This window comes from Chinchilla lanigera, unplaced genomic scaffold (genome assembly GCF_000276665.1).
Source record: "Chinchilla lanigera isolate Chin_1 unplaced genomic scaffold, ChiLan1.0 scaffold00049, whole genome shotgun sequence".
Lineage (NCBI taxonomy): Eukaryota > Metazoa > Chordata > Mammalia > Rodentia > Chinchillidae > Chinchilla > Chinchilla lanigera.
The window spans coordinates 3,303,315-3,322,743 of NW_004955450.1; the positions used below are offsets into that span (position 1 = coordinate 3,303,315).

At 42.9% G+C, this 19,429-nt stretch overlaps 1 protein-coding gene across 3 annotated transcripts in view; it reads right to left on the bottom strand.

Moving 5' to 3' along the window:
- The window catches only part of Arid3b (AT rich interactive domain 3B (BRIGHT-like)), a 46,001-nt gene extending 30,495 nt beyond the window's left edge, over window positions 1-15,506 (bottom strand). For 2 of the 3 annotated variants that reach the window (XM_013518994.1, XM_013518993.1), the window contains exons 1-2: window positions 15,304-15,506; window positions 12,488-13,117 (exon numbers count right to left, since the gene is read on the bottom strand). In XM_013518994.1, coding sequence (XP_013374448.1) covers window positions 12,488-13,021 — 534 coding nt within the window. In that variant the 5' untranslated portion in view covers window positions 13,022-13,117; window positions 15,304-15,506. The remainder of the gene's footprint in view (window positions 1-12,487; window positions 13,118-15,303) is intronic. The other variant, XM_005393554.2, reaches the window with a different exon arrangement.
- Between the last annotated feature and the right edge of the window lie 3,923 nt (window positions 15,507-19,429).

Below are 19,429 nucleotides of genomic sequence, written 5' to 3' on the forward strand. Positions count from 1 at the left end.
TCGTGAGTTCGGTTCCCGGTACTGGAGAAAAAGCCAAAAAAAAAAAAAAAAAAAAAGAAAAGGTATTTTAAAATCAAAATCTAAAATAAAAGGACAGAAAAAAAGGGGCAGAAATAGGTCAAATGTATCATCAATTCCATTAACTAAATGATTAAATTAAAATAGCAAATACTAATCTCAAGAAAGCCAGTCTTACATTATAGTATTTTAATTCCCTTCTCTAAAACTGAGTGTGGTGACATATCCCTATAATCCTAGTATTTGGGAGGCTGAGACAGGAGGATCACCACAAGTCTGAGGCCAGCCTGGATTACAGAACCTCAAAAGACCAATAAATAAATAAATAAATTAAATAAATAAATTTTAAAAACTGATCACACAAAATTGAGTAAGAATAAGGAAGATTTGAATAAAACACACAGTAAGAATGAACCAATGGATACATAACACTGCATCTAACAAATAGAGAATCCGTATTCTTTCCAAGCACATACGGGTTGCTTATAAAAACAAATTATAGAAAAGCCAACACAAAAGGATACTTTAAGTTCCAGATGTGCAACCATGGCATTTCTCTAAGAATGTAATTAGACTAAAATATGACTCACATACTTGGAAGTCAAGACTTCTGAAAAACCTATGGATTAAAGAAGCAATCACAACTAAAATTATAAAATGTTTAGTAATAGCCAGCCATCGACACAATGCAAATGAAAGTTTGTGGGATACAGGAAGAGTGAGACCAAGGAAAAACCTACAGCCTCAAATACATTTATTAATAAGAATTTCAGAAAATGTGTTAAGCATTCAGCTAAAATGGCTTAAAAACAGAACGAATGAGTCCAAGTGAAACTGAAAGAGAACCTCAGTAGGTCAGTTAGCTGGTGCACTAGCTCCCACAATGCCACTGCAGAGACTGGGGAGCGCATATAAGGGATTGCACGTATTACTACTTACAACTCCACACCAATCTATGATTACTACTTCAACATTTTCAGTTAACAAGAAAGAACATGGCCAAAATGCAAAACACTAACAATACCCAATGCTGGTGAGGGTATGGAGCAATGAGTACTCACATTTACTGCTGGTGCAACTGCAAAATGGTGCCGTCACTTTGAAAGACAGCCCAGCAGTTTCTTACAAAACTAAAAATACTTAGCATACAATCCAGGAACTGCACTCTCTGGCATTTACCCAAATGAGCTGAAATTTATGTCCACACAAAAACCTGCATACAAATGTTTAAAGCACCTTTATAAATTACCAAACACTAGAAGAAAGGAAGCTGCCCTTCAACAGTGAATGCTATATAGAGACTATGGGCTATTTTTCAGTGCTAAGAAACAAGCTCTCAAGCCATGAAATGCCATAGATGCATGTTACATATATACTACAAAGTGAAAGAAGCCAATCTGAAAAAACTACATACTGACTGATTCCAATTATATGACACACTGGGAAAGGCAAAGCCACGGAGACAGTTCAAGGATTGGCAATTGTCAGTGGTCAGCAGAGAGGGAAGGATGAACAGGTGGAGCCCAAAGGACTTTTAAGGAGTAACACTGCTCTGTACGATCCTGTAATGGTGATATACACCATTATACACATGTCAGAATCCACACAAATGGAGTCCATCCCAATGTAACTATGTACTCTGGCTGTCCACAGAGGCTTATTGTTATATTCTATCTAAACATCCCCACTGCTACAAGATTTCAATGGGGTGAGAAGTCTATGCATGTGTGGGGAAAGGAGGTATGTGGGAAATCACTTTACCTTGTGCTTAATTTTGCTGTGAACATAAAACTGCTATAAGAAATAAATTTTTTTTTTTTTTTGGTTTTTCTCCGGTACCGGGAACCAAACTCACGACCTTGCACTTGCCAGGCAGGCACTTTGCCGCTGAGCTAAATCCCCAGCCTCTATAAGAAATAAATTCTATGAGACCAGCCTGGGCTACAAAGTGAGCTCAAGGCCAACCTGAACTGCATAGCGAGACCCTGTCTCAAAAAGACCACAAAACATTTTTTAAAAAAATGAAAGGTAGTCATTCACATTAAAAAGAGAGTAAATGAAAAGAAGAAATAAACATTTCTTGACTGTCTATTACATGTCATTATTGTCCTGTTTGGTGGAATACAATGATAAGAACCCAAGTGTGTCCCTTGTCCTCTGGGAGTGCACCATCTAGTCTAAGAGTCAGATCTCAAACGAACCACCATCCAGATGTAAAAATATCTGTTCAAGGACAGCCTCTAAAGGGAAAGCAAAGTGAGAGTTAAGGAGAGAATGCAGGCTGGTGTAAGCACATGGAAAGGCCAGGGTGACTGTGGCACAGTGACAGGTCAGCCTGGAGAAGCAAGCAGGGGTCAGATGAGGCAGACTTGGGATTCTATAATTAGAACAACTGACATCATAGGTAGAGAGCATTAAAGGAGTGACATAATCTGATTTTTTTTTTTAGATCACTCCAGCTGCTGGTTACAGAATGGGATTAGAAGGGTGGGGGGAGCCACAGAAACTTGTTGAGAGCTATAGCAGTAGCAAAGTAGCCTGAATTAGGCAGGTGATGGTGGAAAAGTGGCAGGATGCTAGATACTCAGATCAAAGAACTGAAAAGATCTGGGGATGGGACAGGTACGAGGGTGCCAGAGTAGGATATGAAAGGGAACCTAGATCTTTTGCAAAAGGAGGGCACTGAGAGATTGGGGGGATTAAAATGTGTTATGGACATGTATGAACTCCCCACAGTGCATATAATCATTATTACTGTAAACATGGAGTTTTATATGTAAGAAACTTGAGATGTGTATAAACTACTGAAATAAAAATGCCTGAGCCAGGCGTGGTGGCACACACCTCTAATCCCAGCATTTGGAAGCTGAGGCAGGAGGATCAATGTGAGTTTGAAGCCAGCCTGGGCTACATAATGAGTTCAAGATCAGCCTGAACTACATAGCAAGACCCTGTCTCAAAAGAAAAGGCGGGGAGGGGGGGAGAAAAGATGAAAGGAAAGGCAAGGAGGGGAGGAGAAAAATGTCAAGCAGGTAGCTGGAAATATCACTGACTAGAAACATGGGCTCCAGCAATACATACTATACTCAATGACTCAGAGATGTATTCAAGACCATAAAAATAGGAGATTGCCCAAGAAGACCACACAGAACATAGGGGTTATGACTGAGCCCTGGGGAACTTGGGAGTTTTAGAGGCCAGAGAGAAGAGAGAACATGATAAAGAAAAAACAGCAGAAAGAGTGTTTTAGCCAGGATTGTGTGCATGAACACTGCTGAAAAATCAAATGTGGTCAGGGCACCTGGGCTAAGAAACATGGTGGTCATTAGAAACCTCAGCAAGGGCAACTTAAGGGACAGGGTACAGACTGGAACATGCTGAGGAGTAAGCAGCAGGGGACAAGACAGAGTTAAGGAGCAGGAACAATTCCTCTGAGAAGCTTTGTTGCAGGGAGAAAAAGGTAGGAAAAAGGTAGGAACACAGAAAGTGAGGGTATGTTGGAGGATCAAGGGAAAATTCTTTTTTTTTTTTTTTTTTTTTTTAAGAAAGGGTCCCACTCTGTGGTTCAGGCTGACCTCGAACTCATGGCAGTCCTCTTGGCTCAGCCTCCTGAGTGCTGGGATTACAAGTGTGTGCCACCACTCTCAGCTTTAAGGGAAAATTCTTTAAAAGTGATCTCTCAATTCCTTGTTAACAATCAAATGAGGCAGATTTTAAATCTAAAGAGGATTTTCGATTTTAATCTTTTTAGTTTGGGAGATAAGATGTGTGAATGTGGAGGCGGCTTCAGGAGAGTGGTTCCCAAGAGTCAAGACATGGGGCTCGTTGATGGGGCACATCCCTGGAAGCCTAGGAGGGCTGGGACCTGGGTCATCATGGTGCTAGAGACAGGATCAGGTTAAAGCAGTAATCATGCGTTCATAAAGGTTTAATATCAATATTAAGCCTCCTTCTATCTAAATAGAAAAGGTACATATTCCTATACTAATAGGAATGGAATGCAGCAGTTTTCTCATAACCCTGAAAGACTCAAGAGGATGCCAGAACACTGGGATTTGGCCACAGCTCTATAAAACTTGAAAAGAAGTTCTTTTAAGTAGTGTCTAGGATTCACAGAGCATTCTACCTACAAGGTAAAAAAGACTGAAAAATTATAGCTTTAAAAAGCATTTAGGTATTAATGACAAGTCAACCTTACCACCGTATGGTGTATATATTTTACAAAAAACTCACGCTCCCACTTTTCTTCTACCTTTGTAATACCTTTAAAAGAGCTTCCTGAGGATGGTGGAAAAGGATTATCATCCCCTAGAATAGATGGGTACCTGGGGTTGAGAAAGGTTTAGACACTTGTCCACAGTACTGCGGCAAGCAAGAGATAGTAGAGCTTAATCTAAATCTACATTCCTCGCTGGACGTGGTGGCACAGGTCTATAATCCCAGCACTCTGGGAGGTTAAGGCAGGAGGATCATAAATTCCAGCCTAGACCAAGCAACTTAGCAAGACCCTGTGTCAAAATAAAAAATAAAATTAAAAAGATCTGGGTAAAAGCTGTGTACAAAGGTCCTGGTTCAATGCCCAGTACTACAAAAATCAATCAATCAATCAATCCACATCCTGTGTCTCCTGAAACAATGCTTATTCAGTAATTACATCTGTTACTAACACATCTGCCAAGTATCCATTCCTTAATCTACTGAGATTAATGTCTCATGAATTTCACTGACATCACAGATATCTCAGAGGGGTGGACTGGAAGAACCACTGGAGGAGTAAGACATCTCCAGTCCTAGGTCCCATTCCTCTCCCAAGTGACAGTATATTCATTCTGATGACTACAAACTCAACATGACACTGAAAATAGAATTTACGCCAGGCGTGGTGGTGCACGCCTGTAATCCCAGCACTGGGGAGGCTGAGGCAGGAGGATCGTTGCGAGTTTGATACCAGCCTGGGCTATAAAGTGAGCTCAAGGCCAGCCTGAATTGCATAGCAAGACCTTGTCTCAAAAAGGCCCCCCCCCAAAAAAAGGGAAAATAAGCTGGGTGTGGTGATGCACACCTGTAATCCCAGCACTCAGGAGGTTGAGGCCGCTAGTTTGAGGCCAGCCTGGGCTACAAAATGAGTTCAAGACCAGCCTGAAGTGCATAGCAAAACCCTACCTCAAAAAACAAAAAATTTAAAAATCAATTGAATTAATAAATAAAATAAAATAGAACTGAAGAAAACTCAAGGCTCCCAAACTTCTCCGTTGCTGAGACTGATGGACAAAGGGAAATAGTCTTGGGCGGTGTTTGAAAGTACAACACATGTTCTCTTTCTAGTGACTTACGCTAGAGAAGTGCGTCGCAACCACTGCACTGTGTATCAGATCACGCTTTGTTGTGGGGCACTGTCTTGTACATTGTAGGATATTTATTTAGCACCATCTCTGGCCTCGTCCACTAGATATGAGAAGCCCAGTTACTCAGTCACAACAACTGAAAATGTCTCCTGACATTGCTCAATATCCCCTGGGGAAGTAGGAGAGGGCTGCCTCCAATTTAGAACCACTTATCTACACAGATTGCACTGCGACTGTAGAGTAGACATCAGGGGCATGCAAGACAGCTGTACCAAGAGGGGAAACCCAGACTTTTATTTAAGGCAATACTTTGCATAATTTTTACAAAAACCCTTAACTGCTGTAGTCATATAGTGTGTATCCAGAAAAGTAGGCCAAGCCCAAGGGCCATCTGACTTAAAAGGGGCAGATCCTAGATCCAGTCAGACATAGCATTAGGAGAAAAGGACAGAAGCCTCTTTGTCTGTTAACTGCCCAGCAGGAAGTCGTCTCTCACAGAAGGACAGCAATTGATTCTGTATATGATTAATAAAGTTCTTATTTATTATGTATAAAGTCAATTGTTGGGGGGGATGACAGAGCAAAATCTCCTCTTTTCAAGTTATGTCCCCTGGAAAGAAAAAAGTTATGCCTCTGTCTCTGGACGCACATCTAACATGATGATTCCTATTGGTCATGGAGGGTTCTGTGCTTCCAACCTGCCGAGGTGCTGCTCCAACTGTCACAAGCTAAGTGTGCCCTAGCTTCCAGGTGCTACAATTGGTAATACCCTGTCCTTGTTAGCACCTGTGATTACCAAGCTATAGGAAGGGTAGCAATACTTTAATGCCAAGTTTTCTGAAATTAAGACTCTTTCGTCCTGCAAGGCAACCACGAAACAAAGCCTCATAAAACATGCCAGAAGTGAAGGGAACAGGGAGGAGGCCAACATTTATACAGCAATGACTCCTGGTGCTTTGCAGCCACCACAGTGACAAAAGTGCCTGCCAAAGTATGCAGAAACCCAGACACACACACACTGGTCCACGCCTATCAAGTCATTGCTCATCTTCCCGTTCTATGGAGGGGTGTCCACCCATCTGGAAACCTAGCTCTATTCATGCGCTCACAACAGACAAAGCCTGTATTGACTGACTCATCCTCTACTGGGAGGACAAGACCACCCCTAAAAGGCCAACAACACCCCTCCCTGGGGTTGGTTGTGTGATCGCCTTTGAAAGAAAAGACACTTGGTTCTTTGTTTTCTGTTTCACAATTATTTACTCTGCCCATAAAAATATGGCATTATGCATCTTCCCATCACTCCTGTGTCACAGAATACTACACTCTAACAACCCTTGAGAAGGAAGTATTTTCTTAAGTTTCTTCAAAAAGAACCCATGAAATAATTGACTTTATATATTCCAAGTGAGGGACTTCAGAATCAAAGGATGATCAGTGACATCCTTATGCTTTTCCAGCCTTGCTTCTTCCTTTTTCTTTTTTTTTTTTTTTTTTTTGGTCTTTTTTGCAACAGGGTCTCACTATGCAGTCCAGGCTGGTCTTGAGCTCACTTTGTAGCCCAGCCAGCTTTGCTTTTTAAGGTAGCAAATGTCTACCCATCGCCAACTTCCACCCACTTTTGCCAAGTACTTTGAGTACTCCTGTTGATTTCTGAAGCTATGCTATGCTGTTAAAAAAACCAAAAAACAAAAAACTTTCACTCTTGTATGTGCGTGTTTGAAACAAAATCCTGTTTTAAAATATCTGCACCCCAAAAAAGGATGTGTGTGTGAAAATATCCAGAAGTCTAATATAAAAGGAATAAAGAGGGGCTGGGGATTTAGCTCAGTGGCAAAGCACCTGCCTGGCAAGTGCAAGGTCATGAGTTCGATTCCTGGTACCGGAAGAAAAACAAAACAAACAAACAAAAAAAAACAAAACAAAACAAAGGAATAAAGAGAATAAAGTGGTAACAGAGTAGATACATCTAAATGAAAATTTACGAACATAAAAATAATTTCCTATGGCTTAAAAAGAGAACTAAAATACAAATATATACTCCAGCACATGATATAAATCAAGAACAGACATTGGAATCAGAGTATATTTTGGGGAAGAATATTTGTGATTCTAGACATTATAAATGATGTATATTAGCATCACTTTTAAAACCATTGCAATTAAAGTATATAATTTTTAAGATGAGTAAAAATAAGTGAATGGAAAATAATGCTTCAAAAGAAAATAACAACAAATACGGCAAGTGCTATGGTCTGAGTATCTCTCCAAACCCATGCACTGAAACTTAATGGCCACATGGTATTACAGCGTTAAGAGGTGGGGCCTTGGGCTGTGATTAAGTCACGAAGGAGCAACCCCCACTTGGAACTGAGGTCTTAACAGCAGCTGCTCTTCTAACATGTGGATGCCACAAGAAGGCCTTGGCCCTCACCACACACTGACCCTGCCAATGCCTTGATCTTAAGACTTCCCAGCCTGAAAAAATGAATTTTGTTCTAAATCAATCATCTAGAGGCTGGGGATTTAGCTCAGCGGCAAAGTGCCTGCCTGGCAAACGCAAGGTCATGAGTTCGGTTCCCGGTACTGGAGAAAAACCCAAAAAACAAACAAACTAAATCAATCATCTAGTCTCAAGTATTTTATTACAGACAGCACAAATAAACTATCACGAGAAATACACTTTTTTTTCTTTAGAGACAGGATCTTGCTATGCAGTTCAGTCTGGCCTAAAATTATGTAGCCCAGGCTGGCCTCAAACTAGCAGCAATCCTCCTGCTTCAGCCTCCCGTGCGCTTTGACTACAGGCATGAACCACCAGGCCCAGCCTATCAAGAAAAACATAGGGCTGGGGATATAGCTCAGTGGCATAACACCTGCTTGGCAAGCACAAGGTCCTGAGTTTGATTCCTGGTACCAAAAAAAAAAATATCTATCTATCTACCAAAATAATGGTAGAACAATTAATAATTATAACTAATATAAGTGGATTAAATACTCTAGATCATGGTTAAAGATCACGCAGGCACACTTTCAAAATTCAGCTCTGTGCTTGTTCAAAGCCTAGACAAAGCTGCATGAGCTACTGTATCCCCGTGGTGCCTGTGCCCATTTGGAGCACAACATTCTGGAGGTCCTTCCCTGTCCCAAATACTCAAGAAGAAATGAATTTCAAAATATGAGGTAAAACCCAGGGCAATACCAATTAAAGGAACTGAAGGTGGTATCACACAAAATACAAAGCATGATTAGAATAAGAATGCCACTTTCTAAGTTTTAAAAGTTTAAATTCATTTTACCTTAAAATAGCAAAATATTGCTGGGTGTGGTGGCACACGCCTGTAATAGCAGGGGGATCACTGCCAGTTTGAGACCAGCCTGGGTTACAAAGTGAGCTCAAGGACAGCCTAAACTGCATAATGAGACCCCGTCTCAAGAAAAAAAGCAAAATATTTAAAGCAAAGATTAAAATAAACACAAATAATATTAGATAGTCCCGAATAGCAGGCTTTAGATTTTTTTTTCTATTGCTTGATTACTACAGATTAAGGATTCACAGTAATGAGTCTGGAAAAACCAATACCAGTTAACAGGTGTGACCTAACGAACTCATGCAGAGCACCCAAAATATACTAAACAATTCATATTCATTTCAAATAGTTTCAGAACTAGCCATGTGTGGTAGCATATACTTGCAACCACAGCACTTAGGAGGCTGAGGCTGGAGATCGCTGCAAACTCAAGGCCAGTCTGGGATGCATAAGTCAAGGCTAGCTTGAACTAAGAAAAGAGACCTTGTCTCCAAAAAAACCCCAAATAGTCTTAGAATTTTTTGTAAAATTGACCCTAACAGAACCATCCATATCTTTTTGTCAAGGAAATGAAGAAATGAGTAAAAAAAGATAACTAGACAAATTCTACTTGACAGACAGTATTTTCAATGATTTTCATTTCAGCTATTTCCTCATGTAGGTTTTTTTTTTTTGGTCTTTTTGAGACAGGGTCTTGCTATGCAGTTCAGGCTGTCCTTGAACTCACTTTATAGCCCAGGCTGGTATCAAACCTGCAACGATCCTCCTGCCTCAGCCTCCCCAGTGCTGGGATTACAGTCATGCATCACCACACCTGGTTACTGTGCAGTTTTTTTTTATTCTGCAGTTTTAAAAATTTTTTATTTCTATATGTTTGCAATGTATAATTGATTCACCATAGGGAGTTGGCACATTTTTTTAAGACATAAAGAAAATATTCATTAAAAGTTCAATTAATACTGCACGAGGAAGCCAGGCATGGTTGCACACACCTGTAATTCTAGCACTCAGGAAGCTGAGGCAGGAGGATCGCTGAGAGTTCGAGGCCAGCCTGGGCTACAAAGCGAGACCCTGCCTCAAAAAGCAACAACAACAACTACTGCACAATAGCACAGACTGGGGGCTTCAGAGACTCAGGACAGAGTCAAATTATTGGCACACAGCCCCCATCTGCCTTGAGTTCCTAGGCACCACCTTCTGGAAGGACAGACATGCCTTATTGCATTTAGGAAGCACAGACCTGGCACAGAGAGTCCCTTTGTAAGTTTGGTGTTTGAAAGAACAAAATGGACAGTGTAACACATTAACAAGATCTTGTATCAACTGTGAGAGGTCTTTGAATTGTTGAGCAAGCAAGGCTATCTTTGCTCTCCAGAAGTTAATTACACACAGCAAAGACTGAGCAATAAAAATAGCCAGTCTCATGGTATATATGGTTTCTGTAGGCTCTCCTCAGGATATTACTTTTTTAGTCCTCCTTCCAAAGCACAACTAAAACAATTTTGCAACCATCAAGCACATTATTTACTCCTTTGAAAGCCAGATTAGAGCAAGGGGAACACACACTAAATCAATTTTGTAAAAGTGAATCCATAAAAGGCACACAAGGTGTTCATCAAGAATTTAAGTCACTGTTACCCAGTGAATGCCCCCATGACCTGGTTCCTGAGCTCTAAGTTCAGGAGTAAGGTAAATTCTGGGTGAGGATCAGCCTCAGCTACTCTGGCATCTATGAAAATATTTTGGCAGGTCCTCTGCCAGGCAGTCTATAATTAGCAAGTAAGCCTTAGAAACTGAAATGAACTCAAAAGGGCTTCTAATGCCAAAAGCCAGTTTCTCTAACGCTGAGCTGTGCAGCCCTGGAGCCGCTGCCATCCAGAACCTGGGGCTCAGAGCCCTGCCGCAGCGCACACGTCTGTGCACGCGCACCAGTTATGAAGAGCCTCTTTATCGAAGCTCTAATGGCCTGACCTCAACACCTGCTGCACTTCCTGAAGACAGACAGGCTCTGGAGCACACTTGTTCTGCGCACGCGGCTGCACTTTCTAGGAACGACCGCACACATGCAAAGGCTGGCCTGCTGCCAAGGCGGGGGCAGCCAGCCGCCTCAGGCCTGAACTTTCCCAGCACTGTCAGGGCGGGATCCCGCTAGGAGCTGACTCAGCGGCCAGCATGGAACTCTGCCAACCACACAGCCACACGGGGGCTGCCAGCAACTCACAGATGTTTTGCTAAACCAGAGCCATCAGCCTGGAGGCGGGTCTGGGCTGGCAGCCAGGGAGCTGCTGTCGTGGAAGTCAGGCTTCTGATTCTAGTCCTAGCTCTGCTGCTGTCTCCCTGGGTGATGTGAGGAAACCCTCGGTGTACCTTTGGACACATGCTGGTGTGGATGCAGGATGGCACTGTCTGCATCGAACAACCTGGAGCACCACTGGCTACCATGTGCCTGGCACTGGGCAGACATTCATGTGGGCTAGTTCATTAATACCTCCAACATCCCTCAGAGGCATCTTTGTTATTTTTATTGTACAGATGGGAAGACACAGGCCAGAGCAACTCAAGAGCGCCAAAAAAGATTGCAAGGGTAAGACACAGGAGGTGGGGGGATGTGAGACCCATTTCTTACTGTAGACACTATTACCAACACTGCCATTGTAAAACTTAGCACAACTGTATTTTTCAGGTTCCAAAGGACTTTTCTTACATGACTTATCTGCTGCCCTACGTAAGTGCACAGCTCCTAACCAGTGATTTCTAAATGGTACCACCGGGCCACATGGAGCATGCCTACAGCACTTATATACTAATAGCTTTATCATGAACTCTGCCCAAACCAACAAGTCACTCAGCCTGGCACAATTTAACACCTCTCTTCTAAATGAGGAAAACTGCAATGCAGGTCATGCAGAAAAGGGAAATTATAAATAAAGGTTTGGTTAAAAACACTGATTTCCTGGGCTCTACCCTCCAAAATCATTTATTAGGACCCTGCCGTCTGCCTGTTTAAAAAGCCCACTACCTGACTCTGATACTCAGCCATGTTTAGATGTCATTTCAGCTTTCTGAAGCTAAAAAAGGAATTGTGAGGTCTATCCTTTTGTCTTTCTAAACAGATGATATAAAGGTGAAATGAAATCATGTACACAAGGCTCTTTCTTGGGAAAAATATGTGATACAAGTGCTTCTTGCCAGCTATATTCAGCTATGATACAACAAATTCTCCTCAAAGGGCACTGTCCTCCATTAGCCTAGGAAACACTTGGGCAAGACTATTCTATTCTTTGATGTTACTATTAGAAAAATTACTGACAACCAAGTATCCCATTTTTAGATAGTCCTCGTGACAATGGAGCAAACTCATCCTTCCTTTGAAAAAGAAAGGCAATACTGGCATTCTTCCACATCAGATTTGAAACAATCTGCATGAAGAATAACTTATACATTCCATCATTTTAATCAAGAAAGCAAACGTTAATTTATGTGTATATGGTGGGGACAGAACCTAGGTAGTGATAGCAAACCTTTTTAAAGCTTTCAATGATAACAAACAGCCTGCTGCAGCACATGTTCCATAGGTTTGCCACTACTGAACTGGCCTTGGCCATACTAAGCATACATGCTATTAAACTGCAGCTCCAGCCCAAGACAACAAAAGCAAGAAAAAAATTCAAAGTCTATTCATGCCTTGGCTGTGGATCAGTGAAGTGAGGCAAGGAAGCCCAGACTGGCACAGCCCCTGTTCTTGGCCATCCAGCACCCTCTCTACCTCGCCTTCGGGAGGAACAAATGGCCTTCCATGGCAGAAACACTCACCTGTTTAAGCTGCTCATCTGGATTCCAGCTTGGCTGCCCAGCCATGGAAACAGAAGGTGGGGCCTTGGAAGCATCTTTGGTATGGTCTTCTTTAGTTTGCTGTCCGTGTGAGGGGAGTCCTGGTGCTGGAAGCAGACTGGACACTGGTGCTGCTCGGGGGTCTAGGCGAGCTGTTTTCTGCATGTGAAAATATTTGGAAGCAGCCTGGGCCTCTTTTTCAGCCACCTCTGCCACATCATCTTCCCCATCCTCATCTTCCAAACCTCCTTCCTCTTCCTCCGGCTCTGAGTTCACATTGCTCCGTTCAAACACTCGGGCCACTGGTGTGGCAGGTGAAACTCTGGCTAAGGGACCCAGGGCAGGGCTGCTGGCAGGTCTCCCAGGTGTGGCAGAAACGAGAGCAGGCTGTGTGACTAGCTTTTGGGCATACAGGAATTGGGCTTCTTTCATCTGTTGTCCCTGCTTCTCTCGGGCATCCATCTGCAGAGGAGCAAGGTGCGACTGCTTCTGTTGCTGTGGCTGCAGTGGCTCCATCACTGCCGTGAGTCTCACTCATAGATTGGCATGGCTCTGGACCAGGGCACGGCCTAGTAGGCACGCTGGGTGTCCACTTTAAGTGATTAACCAAAACTACAAAGGAAGAGGAAGGGAGAAAAACATCTGCATGAAACAGGTATAAAAGGTTTTCATTTCTCCAGTAAAAGGCCATAGTTCTGACCATTAAACATGTGCTCCTAAATCTGAGTTTCAACACAAGTTGAATAATGGGGGGCGGGGGGGACGACGTGTAAATAAAGGAACAAGATCTAAGAAGGGAAATGCAAGGTCAATTCTGCTACTAGTAGACTATTGAGGGTTTTAAATGAAGAAAACCCAAAAGCTATTTAATCTGCCAACATCTGTGTTCTGATCTCTCTCCTTCAATATTATTAAACATTCATGTTTACCACTGAAAAGGCAAATGGGATTGCACTGTACAAGGGGTTGTAACTATGAAAACCACCATAATAAAGGAAAAGAAAGCCCTGCTTACAAAAAAAGAGACTATCCCTTATGTTCCCCAGGCCCATCAGAGAAAGAAATTACCATCCAAGCTAGACAACTATCAGGCAGACAGCACAACTTCTCTTGTAGAAGCAGCAAGACTAAGCACACTGCTCTTGGGTTTAAACTTTGCAAATTTCCCAGATCAAATTGCCAGCCTGCTTACGGAATGGACTGAACCAGGCTAACTGGACATTATAGCCTCAAAAAGAATCCAATTTCAACAACATGAAAGAAAAAAAACACAGGAGGCAGGAGTCTCAAATTGCAATCCCCGCTCAAAAATAAACAGGAGCGAATTCCTCAGGAGATTTTAAAGTTAATTAATTTGAAACAGGTATCAATATTATCTAAACAAGTTAATGCTTCTTTCCTATATATGGCCAAGTAAATCTTGCAACCCTTTTTCTTTCTGATTCACTTCTACTATGATATTTTTCCTTCGATGAATACAAAAAGAAAAAGACTTTCAGGCCAAAAGCATTCTGGGGGCAGGTTTATCTGCATTCTTACCAATCAGTCTCCAAATACCCCTTTCACACCCTCTCCATCTCTAAACCCCTCTTCCTCCACTTTAAGCTCCCACCCCCAACAAACCTCCCTTTGAGTTATGTTTTCTCAGCAAGTCTCCATAACTGAATGGATTACTATGCAAGGGCAAATTTTAGGGTGAACAGGGCCTGCAACATGGTGTGTAATTTTGTCATCACATGAAAGCAGCAGCTGTATCGCGCAGGTTGGAACATGATACTTGCATTGTTTCAGTGTTTTAGAACTGGGTTGGAAGACAAACAAAAAAATCTTCAGCATCTTCAAAAATTCATGGGGAAGTAATCACATCCTTAGCAATAAAAATGGCTTGGATTTATGATTTTTTTATACGTTAGAGTAAAAAGAGTACAATTTTTAAAGCTAGGCAAAAAAGAGTAAATATTCTCATTTTTTGTTTATCTTAGAAGTGCTGGTTATGCCTTTTGAATTCTGTGAAAGATTCAAATTCCAATTTGCCTCTGACTTCCTTTACTTCCTCTCTTGGCACTTTACAAAGTGTGAGTTAAGCCTGAAGCAACGCGTTTATTCTGTTTTAGCTCTTCTTTCAGTGTACAAAGCACGAAAAGATTTGGACTCATTAAATCCAGTTGACAAAAGTGTTCATTTAAAGTAAAAAAGAACACAATCAAGAACAAAAACAATTTGGGTCAAAGAAAATTAAACAAAAGAATAAACTGAACAATTCAGTGACCACTGAAAATGTCCTTATAAGCATCACCATCAATCACAAAATAATTTCCCAACTACATTCTGCCCGTCACTTCTGTGGCACCGTCTTCTCGGTGTGCAGTCCCGGGAACAGAGATGACTCAGTTCTACAACTCGACACACGGTTCTCCCCCAGAGCCCACCTTCCCCGGTTCCCAGGCAGCTGTGAACCTAACAATGCCACCTGCCTGCACTCGCGGAGCTCGGGTCTGGGGAACCTGCAGTTTCTCGCCCTGCGGCGCGGCCCCTCCCCCAGCCCCCGGTCCGGGACCCCGGAGCCCTCGACGCCTGCCTGGTCGGCTCCCACCGGCTCGCTCGCGGCCACCCCGCGTCCCCCGTTCTGGGACCTCCCCAGGCAGCCCAGTCATCTTCCCTCCGCCGGGCCGGTGTCCCCTCATCCCCGGACCCCGACTCCTTTCTCTCTCCTCTCGGGCCGGGCGTCCCCGCTCCGTCGCACACCTGCCTCCCTCATCCCCGGAGCCACCTGCCGAGAGCGGGCGCCGCTGGCTAACCTGTGACGCTCCGGCCGCGGGCGGTGGACTAAGCGGCCGCTCAGGCCCCAGGCCACAGCTGCGTCTCGGACTCCTCCGCCGCCGCCGCCGGGCGCCACAGCCGGGGCGGAGCCCGCACCGGAAGCGGTGCGGTGGGGCCGGGCCACCGGCCGGGGCGGGAGAAGGGAGGGGCGGGGCCCACGGGTGGGGCGGGGCCTGAGACCGGAAGCGGCTAAAAAGGGAACGGGGGGGGGGAGGCGGAAGTGACTCCGCCTAACGGCCCCGCCCCACGGGATCCTAACCGGAAGTGAGTGAAAGCGGGCGAAGCTTCAACCAATGGGAGAGCACGGACCCGAAGGAGTTCCGGAAGGAAAGCTTCCGCGCGGAGTTGAAAAGAACCGGGATGGGCACAGCCAGATAAGTGTTTTCTGGAGGCAAAGTTTGGTGTGCTGCGGCGGCAGGCTGGAGGAAGGACAAATAATAAAGAACAAAGATATGTTAGAGTTTCCTGTTGCTTTAATCTATACCTAGTCTCCTTCAAGCAGGTCTTCTCAGGGTTTTCTGCTTTTAGATCGGCTTTCAATCCTTAAATAAGACCGGGATGTCTCCTGAGGATCCTGCAAGCCCTGGGATCCCTCACAGGGGTTAGTATTCTTACTGTCAGGTCCCAGAGGTGTGGGCTGTGTGCCAGACACTGTCACCCGTTGGACAGACGCTTAGTTCTCTGACGCTTCTTCTTAGACTTTGCCACCCCTTTGACCACCTCTGTAGTGAACAGTTGACGATTTGCCCTAGCAGGCCTTACTTGCTTCCCTTTGACCGTCTTTCTTGGTCATATCAGTTTAGGTCGACAGTCCATTCAGTATCGGGCCTCTTCTATAGCGATCCTCCCAATCCCAATCAAAACCTAGACTTTGTTACCAAACACGAATCAGTAATTCGCACATCCTTCAGCCCAGTCAGCCTTCTATCCTTTCATTTTAACTGCTTAAAATGTTAGCATAACTGTTCTTTCACTGTATTAATTCCGATCGGCTGAAAGCCTCTAAATTATGTCTTAACCATTAACTACCCCCTCTACTCTTAACTTCCCTCCTTACCTATTTTAGATTTAATGATATATCATTACAACCCCGCTTTTACTCACAGTCTCACCCCAACAGTCCCTTTTCTCCAACTAAGACTCCCACACTGGCTGGACCTGCAATCTTCTCCATGCTAGTGCCTTGTAGAGAACTGTCCTGCCAAAGAGATTGACATCACTAAATTAGTTTATCAACCTTAAACAGACGCTGAACTGTGACTGCAGACCTCATTGTATTTCATTCAATTTACTCTCCACTATTGCTGGAAATCTCTAACTGTGCACTTCTGTATCACTTCCCTTGATTACCTAACCACACAAGTAATAGAAAATGTAAACTGTCCTGAAATCTAGAAATCTGCTTACATGTGTTCTCATCCTGTGTTTCCTTCCTAAAAAATTATGCAATCAAAAATAGTCAGTGAGCTATTAGTATGTTCCAGACAAGCACTCATCTCAGTGTAAATCGAGCAGTGGACAAAACTGCCTTCAAGGATCTTTACTAACTCAGGACACAGAAAAACAAATATTGTCAGGGTTATGGACTATGAAAGAACAAAGCAAGGCAGGGATCATACTATGGCATTGAATAGCTGCTGTTTCAGAAGTTGGAGAACTCATTGTTAAGGAACACTTACATAGACGCTGTGCTTAACTAGATAGAGTAAACCATGTGAATATCTAGGGAAAGAATGTTCTAGCAGAGGAGACCACAAATTTAAATACTCTGAGGCAGGCACATGTTTGACACTAGAGGAATAGCAAGGAGATCTCTATGGCTGAGAATGGAGCAAGTAAAGGGGAGAGCAGTAGGAGACCACATTAGAGAGACAGCAAGGGGCCTAATGATGCAGGACTTCGTCAGCCATGGCAACATTACCACTGGGGAGTTTTGGGCAGAGGAGTGACTTGATTAGACATAAGTCTCTAAAAGGATCATAGAGCTTGGAGGTGGTAGTGCATGCCTGTAATCACAGCACTCAGAAGCCTGAAGCAGGAGGGTTTCTGTGAGTTCAAGGCCAGCCTGGGCTACATAGTGAGTTCAAGGCGAGTCTGAATTACATAGGGAAACCCTGTCTCAAAAAAACAAAAGGGGTGGGGGGAGGAGGGATGAGGAAGCTTTGGGGTGATGGAATTCATCAGAATCCTGATTATAGTGGTATCAAGTGAATCTTTAATATCATATAAAGTCAATTTTATTGTATGAAGCTTTTTCTTAAAAGCCAAACTTTTTATAATGCTCAAGTTTCCCTTCCTAATTCTCAGGGATTTCCCATAAGCCTCTTGCAATATTGGATACTTCTGCCAGGATTCAAGCAAACCCCAGTTTCACCCATGGTCTTAGCTTGTTTTGTATTGCTATAACAGAATAGTTGAGGTTGGTAATTTATTTTTTAATTTTTTTAAATGTTTTTTTCTGTGTGTGTTTTATTTATTTATTTGGTACTGGGAATCGAACTCATGACCTCAGGCTTGCCTGGCAAGTGCTTATGCCACTGAGCTATATCCCCAGCCCCTGTTTATTTTTTTAAAATGGATTTCTTACAGTTCTGTAGGCTGGGGAGTCCAAGTCTGAGAGGTTTCATCAGGAGAGGGCTAGCATGCTGCATCATGATGGCAAGCAGAAGGGGTCCAGCATTGCTTTTACAACAAACCCAGTCTTGAGCTAACTAACCACTCCTGCAATAATGATATTAATGCATTCTCAAAGGCAGCGTTCTTTGACCTTATTACTTATTAGGCCCTGTCTCTCAACGCTGTTTTGCTCTGAAGATTAAGTTTCCAACAAATGAACTTTGCAGAGGGATGAATTTAAACTATAGCACCTATTTTTTGCTTAAAAAAAAAAAGACTTTCCCTTGATATCGTATTCTGTGACTAAAGCCTTATCTTACTATTTCCTTCCTGTCAAACTTCTAGAGTTACAGTTTTTACTGCAGCCCAAGTGATCTGATATTTCTCCTTACAATGCATATGGCTTGTTAACAGCTCTGCGATCAGGCCTAAATTCCTTCATGTGGCCTAGAAGGCCCTCAGAGATCTAGCTACTTACCAACCTCTTTGACTTTATCTCTTTGCCTCAGAGTGGAATATAGGGGCCAGGAAAGTGACCCCACTAGATGACATCAGTAGCTGAAACAGAAAATAACTGTAGTTTTACTTAAGAATGGCTTCAAAACACTAGAGTACTACAGGTGCCACATAGCACCTGTAAAGTGCTTCTTTAAGTAAGAAGATAAAAATACAATATAGTGACTACAATCACATAACTTTTATTATAATATGTGGTTATATTTTATTACTTCTGGTTAATCTCTTACTGTGTTTAATTTATAAGTCAAACTGTCATAGGTACAAATGTATAGGAAAAGACATGGGGAAAGGGAGGAGAGAGGAAAGGGACATAAAAAAGAATTAAGATGTATTATGTACACATGTCAGGTACCTTGAAGACTGTGATCATTATCTACTACAAACACAGGCTTTTTTTTTTTTTGGTATAGGGATTTGAACTCAGGACCTCACACTTGCCAGGCAGGTGCTTATGCCCTTGAGCTATATTCCTGGCCTACTTAAACATGGGCTTTAAAAATAAAAATTAAAAAAAAGGAAAAGACATGGTATTGTAAATATGGAGTTTGGTACTCTCTCAAGTGTTTAGGCATCCCTTGGGATCTTGGAACATATCTCCTGTGAACTAGAAGAACTACTGTACTCTTCTCTAAAAACAAAACAAACAAAAAACCCCCAATAAACTGGGGATGGTGGAACTTTTAATCCCAGTGCTCTGAGAGGCTGAAGCAGGAGGATCAAAAGTTTGAGCCTAGCCTGGGGAATTTAGAGACTTAGCAAAAGATTGTCTCAAAATAAAAGAAGAAGGAGGAGGGGGAGGATGAGAAGAGGATGTAGCTCAATGCAAAAGCCAGGGGTTTAGTCCCTTGTGAGACACACACACACACAAATTAAATTATATAAATGTTGAGTTTCATGAGGTGTGATGGTGCATGCCTGTAATCTTTTTTTTTTTTTCCCTAAATACCTGTGAAGGAGGCGCTCTCAGAA